Source organism: Cebus imitator, unplaced genomic scaffold, assembly GCF_001604975.1.
Source record: "Cebus imitator isolate Cc_AM_T3 unplaced genomic scaffold, Cebus_imitator-1.0 Scaffold264, whole genome shotgun sequence".
In the NCBI taxonomy this organism is placed as follows: domain Eukaryota; kingdom Metazoa; phylum Chordata; class Mammalia; order Primates; family Cebidae; genus Cebus; species Cebus imitator.
Window position 1 is genome coordinate 2,491,183 of NW_016107579.1, and position 7,049 is coordinate 2,498,231.

General features: G+C 47.9%; 1 protein-coding gene across 3 annotated transcripts; it reads left to right on the forward strand.

Moving 5' to 3' along the window:
• Positions 1-3,731: 3,731 nt before the first annotated feature.
• Positions 3,732-6,728, forward strand: TMEM177 (transmembrane protein 177). 3 transcript variants are annotated; one of them, XM_017500258.2, is made up of 2 exons: positions 3,732-3,845; positions 5,453-6,728. In XM_017500258.2, the coding sequence occupies exons 1-2, from the start codon at positions 3,787-3,789 to the stop codon at positions 6,408-6,410; spliced, it is 1,017 nt and encodes a 338-aa protein (XP_017355747.1). In that variant the 5' UTR covers positions 3,732-3,786; the 3' UTR covers positions 6,411-6,728. The 3 variants fall into 3 exon arrangements, with proteins under 3 accessions (XP_017355747.1, XP_037584330.1, XP_017355749.1); XM_037728402.1 differs by having other exon boundaries at positions 3,782-3,845; positions 5,376-6,728; XM_017500260.2 differs by having other exon boundaries at positions 3,790-4,217.
• Positions 6,729-7,049: the final 321 nt, after the last annotated feature.

The window sequence follows — 7,049 nt, forward strand, 5'->3', positions numbered from 1 at the left end:
CCTTTAGCCACTCATAAATTCCAAAGTCTCCTAGAGTTCAGGTACCAGGGAACCCTCCTGTGATGCAGCAGCCGTTACCTCCTTTGTGGCCCTACCAGGGGGAAGGGGGAGGACTGTTTGCTCCTAAGGGTTTGTGTGTTTGCTTTATTGATCAGGGAGCTCCTGAGGGCTGTGGCTTTTTCTTATCCATGTTTTGGCCCCATGTCTTGGCACAGGGTAGGAGCAAAATGAATAAGTAAAAGAACACGTAAGAGGGAGCGTTTCAGATATCCAGAAAGTGATGAGGGAGGAGTTGTTGAGATGGTTGTACCCAAACACGGGATGCAGATGACCACACAGCCTGATTGGGAAGCTCAGTCTCAGGCAGAACGCCTGCCCACCCACGGGTCCTCACTCCTGACTCCTGAGAAATAACTCTTCCAGGCACCTTAGTTGAACAATTGATAAATGTTCTATCAGCTCTGCAGTAGGATTGGCCAACCTACATACGGCTAGTGCTCGACTTACGACCACGATTGGGACCAGCAGACCGGTCATAACACGATTTGGTTGTAAATTGAGTAGGCTATATGTACAGTTGAAATGGTGCACGCGGAGATGGTAGTGCTGCCGGAAGCTGGTCCGCACTGTCGTACGCCCAGCTGGGCAACGTTTGCGCTGCCAGACGCGAAGCAGTCGTGGCTGGTGATTGTGTTCGTAAAGTCGAATGGTCGTAAGTTGCATAGGTCGTAAGTCTATCAATACCTGTATATATGCATTTTTTAAATTGAGATAAAATTCACGTTACATAAAATTTACCATTTTAGCTATTTTAAAGGGTAAAAATTCACAGGTTTTAGTATATTCACAATGTTGTGCAACCATCACTACTATCTAATACCCAAACATGTCATCACTGTGAAAAGAAGCCCCATACCTGTTAGCAGTCACTCCCCATTATCCCTCCCCCATCCCTTAGCAACTGCTAACCTGCTCTCTGTCTCAGTGGATTTGCCTGTTCTGGACATTTTATATAAATGGAGTGATACAGTCTTTGTCTTTTTGTGTCTGGCATCTTTCACTTAGTGTGTTTGTCAGGTCATCCATGTTGTAGTATGGCTCAGTATTTACTATTTTTCATGACTAAATAATATTCCATTGCATGAACTATGCCATAATTTGTTTATCTATTTATCAGTTGATGAACATTTTGGTTTCTACCTTTTCACTGTTGTGAATAGCGTTGCTATGAACATTTAGGTCCAAGTATTTATTTGAGTAGCTGTTTTCAATTATCTTGGGTATATTCCTAGCAATGGATAGCTGATTCACATGGTAGTTCTAAGTTTAACTTTTTTGAAAAAGTATTACCATTATTTTTTAGAAAACAGTGTCTCACCAGGCTAGTGAGTCTGCCTAGGCTGGCCTCAAACTCCTGGCCTCAAGCAATCCACCTCAGCCTTCTAAGTAGTTGGGACTACAGGCACACGCCACTGAGCCTAGCTTAAGTTTAACTTTTTGAGGAACCTCTCAACTGTTTTCTACAGTGGCTGCAGCATTTTATATTCCCACCAGCAATGTATGAAGGTTTCAGTTTCTCCACATCTTCTCCAATATTTATTATTTTCTAGGTTTTTGTTGTTGTTGCTATAGAAATCTAGTGGTTGTGAAATAGTATCTCATTGTGGTTTTGATTTGCATTTCCCTAGTGACTGATACTAGTGAGCACATTTTTATATGCTTTTTGGCATATACTTTTTTTTTGAGAAATATCTACTCAAGTCATTTGCCCATTTATTAATTGGCTTGTTGTTGTTAAGTTGCTAAGAGTTCTTTATATATTCTGGATCTATACCTTTATCAGATCTACGATTTGTAAATATTTTCTCCTATTTGTGGATTGTCTTTCCACTTTCCTTGATAGTATGTACAAAAGTTTTTCATTTTGATGGAGTCTAACTGGCCAGCCTACTTTTAAAAAAATGTTTTTATATTTTTTATTGTGGAAATTTCCAAATATACACAAAAGTAGAGCATGGTATAATGAAGATCCCTGAACCTGTCATGCAGCTTCAATAACTAACACTTTGTTAGTGTTTCATCTGTGCCCCTGTTTTTTTGTTTTGATTTGGTTTGGTTGGAATATTTTGAATCAAATAGTAGACATTGTGTCATTTCACTTGTAAATACTTAAGCATGCATCTCTAGTAAGAATTTTTTGGTTTACATAAACTCCATGTTGTCATCCCATCTGACAAAATAAGCAATAATTCATTCATATCTTCTAATATTCAAATATTCAAATTTCTCCGTGTCTTTTTTGTGTGTGTGTGTGAGACAAAGTCTCCCTCAGCCACCCAGGCTAGAGTGCAGTGGCACGATCTTAGCTCACTGCAACCACCATCTTTCAGGTTCAAGCGACTCTCCTGTCTCAGTCCCCTGAGTAGCTGGAATGACAAGCACCCACCATCATGCCTGGCTAGTTTTTGTATTTTAATAGAGACGGGGTTTCACCATCGTCAGGCTGGTCTTGAACTCCTGACGTCAGGTGATCTGCCTGCCTTGGCCTCCCAAAGTGCTAGGATTACAGGCGTGAGCCACTGCGCCTGGTCAAAGGTGTCTTTTTTACAGTTAGTTTATTTGGTTCAGGATCCCAATAAAAGTCACATATTGTATTTAACTGTGATATCTCTCTCAGGTCTCTTTTCTTTTGAGTCCCCCTCCTTTCCTGTTTTTTATGCCATTGATTTGTTGGATAAACCACATCATTTTCCCTGTAGGCTGTCCCACATTCTGTCTTTGGCTGAGGTCGCATTGCACTATTTACATACAAACAACTGAGCAACTAAAGTTGGGGTCTCAGAAACAAAACAGACTTTAATAATAATAGCTAATGGCTAGGCGGCACAAACCGTGAGGCACAGGATGCAAGTACAGGAACTCATTTTATCACAAAGTTAGTAAGGGATGGAGCCAGGCTTAATTCACCTTCTGTCAAGGATTGGGCACGGCTGTGTTCCAATAAAACTTTATTTACAAAAGTAGGTGGTGCACTGGATTTGGTGAACAGACCGGCTGATCCCTCATCTATCTACCTCACAGAGCGGCTGTAAAGAAGTGAGAGATGCTACGCTGCTCTGTGGACTGTACAGTGTAAAGCACCTGGGAAGAGCTTGGGGGGCAGCGGACGTGGTAATAAAAACATAAAGCTCAGAGCTCCCTGCCGAGGGTGAGCCCTTCCAGACGGGAAAGTACACCGGCCGGCCAGTCAGATGGGCATGGGCTCTGATGGCGGCTCTGCCATAGGCAGCCTCGTGACCCACGCGGAGCTGCCGTTCCTTCGGGGGTTCAACCGCATTATCAAAGACGCCTTTTTTTTTTCTTGGGGACAGAGTCTCGCTCTGTCGCCCAGGCTGGAGTGCAGTGGCGTATTCTCGGCTCACTGCAACTTCCGCCTCCCAGGTTCAAGCGATTCTCCTGTTTTAGCCTCCCCAGCAGCTGGGACTACAGGCGCCCACCACCACGCCCGGTTCATTTTTTAAGACGCCTTTCAACGCAGAGGAGGCAGTGCCAGCGGACCCACCCCAAGGTGCACAGCTAGGGGAGGAGCCTCTGCGGCGGTTGCAGCCGCCCGCGGGCGGCCCCTGGAACTCCCCAGCTCCGCCCCCAAGAGTCCCGCCCCCAGCCCTCTCCTGGTTCCCGCCCCGAGACCCGTCGAGCGAGCTCGGCTCCCTGAAATCTCTGCACCCAGATCCTTGGCCGGCGAGCTCCGCCCCTGAAGTCCCCGCCTCCAGATCCAGGGCCGGCATGCTTTGCGGCCTCCATGCCTTGCGCGCTAGTAGGCGTCCCGGGCGGCGGCACAGCAGGTGAGCGCGCAGACCCGCGGGGCAGGACCCTTTTCTGGCCCCCTGCAACGCGGTAGAGGGTTCAGACTACGGAGTACCCTAGGGGGCCCCGGGTGGAAGCGTAGCGAGGTCCCCTGTGCGGAGCTTCTGCAGCCCCTCCTCGCACAGCCACTGGCGGACTGCTAGGCCTACCCCGCAGCCCGATGGTCCTAGGGATGTTGGACTTTGGCCAGGACCCTTCCTTTCTTAGCCTCACTTTCCGCATTGGGATAAAAAGCCCGAAAGACAATGATTCTTATAGAAGTTCTTGATTAAAATAGGCCAGGCGGTACCCTGCGTTTTTGTTTGCGGCAACTCATTGCTAATTAAGCACTTTTCACGGACAGGAATACAGTAAGTTTCAATCAAAGTTAAATGTGAATTTTTACTGACATGGTCAAGGATGAAGTGATAAAATGCCTGGGATGTTTCTAAATAAACCAGTTGGATGGAGGTGTGAGTCGGAAGAGAAATGAAACAAGATTGACCATGAGTTGATAGGATTGAAGTTGATTGATGTACTATTTTGTCTACTTTGGTATATGTTTGTAATTTAGCATAACCAGTTTTCTAAAACAAAAAGTTTGCTGTGGACACCTGACAGCCTGTGTTCAAATACTATGCCTGTGTTAGTCTGCTGGAGCTGCCATGCCAATCTTGGTACCACAGACTGGGGTGGCCAACCAGCAGAAATTTATCCTCTGGGAGTTGTGGAGGCTGGAAGTTCAAGACCAAGGTGTTGACAGGTTGGTGTCTTCTGAGGCCTTCCTTCTTGGCTTGTAGGTGGTAGCCTTCTCCCTGGATCCTCATGTGATCTTCCCACTGTGCCTGTGTGCATCCTAATCTCTTCTTATAAGTACACCAGTCAAATTGGATTAGGATCCATACTGAAGGCCTCATTTTATCTTAGTTACCTCCTTAAAGACCCTGTCTCCAAATACAGTCACAGTCTGAGGTACTGGGGGTTAGGACTTGAATATATGAATTGGGGAAGAGGGGAGGAGGGGTGCAGAGTTCTGCCCATAACATTGTCACTTTACTAGCTTAGGACTTTGGCCAGTTAGGTTTTCACAGCCTTGAAATAGGGGTAGCTGTAGTAATTAGGTCATGGGGTTGTGAGGGTTCAATTGTTAGAGCGCCCAGAACTGAGTCTAGCATATAGTAAGCACTCAATAAATTGAACATGTTTTTTCTTATAAATTAGTAATCGTAGGGCTTTACCATGTGATGAATGCAATGAGGCAGTTGGAGTGCTGTGCCCAGCAATGGGAATAAAAGTCATTACAGCCATTATCATAAGGTATCTGCTTCTGTGCCAGACACTATATGTTTTATATATGTTCATTCATGTGCTCATCACAGCCACCCTAGAAGTGGGCCATTGTGACACACCTGTTTGTGTCACAGACGGGGAAATGATGTGCAGAGATGGGGCTGGGGTTTGAACACAGGCACTCTGGCTCTAGAGCCCACACTCTTCACTGCTATGCTGTATTACTTCGGTTTAAAAAGGTGGAGTGGCCCCTGGAGGATGTTCAGTCTGCACACTGACCCAGAGAAACTGGCTGACTTGTTTTTTCTTGGCCCAGATTGTCCGAGGTGACCACACTCATGGCAGGTCCTCTGTCGCGGGCCGCAGCATTTGTGCAGAGACACAGGACAGGCCTCTTGGTGGGTTCCTGTGCAGGCCTGTTTGGAGTTCAAATCTCATACCACGTCTTCCCGGATCCCGTGATCCAATGGCTCTACCAGTACTGGCCTGAGGGCCAGCCAGCCCTGCTCCCTCCACAGCTGCAGAATCTCTTCGAAGAGGTGCTACAGGACATGGGCATCCCTTCAAGCCATTGCTACAAGTCCTTCACCACCTTCACCTTCCAGCCTGTGAGTGCAGGCTTCCCAAGACTCCCTGCTGGGGCTGTGGTGGGCATCCCTGCCAGTTTCTTGGTGAACGTAGTGATCAGCAATGGCCATCCCGTGGTCATACATGGGCAGAGTGTGAACTGGCAGACCCCAGCAGGCGCCCGGCTGAGAGACGCCCTGACCTTGTCCCATGAAGCCCAGAAGTTCGCCTTGGCCAGAGAGGTGATGTACCTGGAAAGCAGCACTGCCGCCCTGCAGGCCCTGCTGGCGCCAGCTTACCTGGCAGGGACCTGCGTACTGGGTGTGGGTGCCAAGTATGCCCTGGGGCTCTATGGAAGCCCCATGAATTTACGGGCTGCCTTCAGCTTGCTGGTAGCAGTGGCAGGCTTTGTGGCCTATGCCTTGTCCAAGGACTCTCTCACCCACGCCCTGGAAGCCTGGCTGGACCGCCGCACAGCTTCCCTCTCTGCAGCCTATGCCCGGGGTGGAGTGGAGTTCTATGAGAAGGTTCTGTCGGGCAACCTGGCCCTGCGCAGTCTCTTGGGCAAGCGTGGGGAGGAGCTGTATACACCCAGCGGGAACATCGTCCCCAGACACTGGTTCCGCATCAAACATTTACCCTACACCACCCGCCGGGACTCTTTGCTGCAAATGTGGAGGGTGATGCTCAACCCAGGCCGCTCCTGATGGGCTCATCACAAGGACAGTTCCCACTTGTGCAGACAACACCCTGCGAGTCTGGGGGTCCTCCTGGAGCCTTTGCACCTATAGCTCCAGGCTAGAAAAATCACAGCCTTTGGAATTAAATAGCTTAGATTCTACCATAACCACTACTTATGAACTTAGGGACTTTGGGCAAGTCTCTCTATGACTCTGAGCCTTGGTTTCTTGAACTGTAAAGTGGAGATAATGTAAACTACCTGGCAAGATTGTGAGTTGGGTAAGGCCATGAACATAAGGGCCTGGTGCAAAGGGTACACCACAAATAAACAGACATCCTCCCTTCTTGGTCTTTTTTTTTTTTTTTTTGAGAGACTGTCCTACTCTGTCACCCAGGATGGAGTGCAGTGGTGATCATAGCTCACTGCAGCCTCAAACTTTTGGGCTCAAGTGATCCACCCTCCTCAGGCTCTCAAAGTGCTAGGATTACAGGCATGAGCCACCGTGCCCAGCCTCCTTCTTGGTCTTAAATGCTGCCACCAGGCTGTGGGAGTCAGGCCACACCTCACCACCAGAGGTACTTGCAGTTATGTGAATACTTTCCTACAGCGAAGAACTACCTCTCAGTTTACCTGGTGGTCAAATCCCAATTTTCCTCCACTGTGG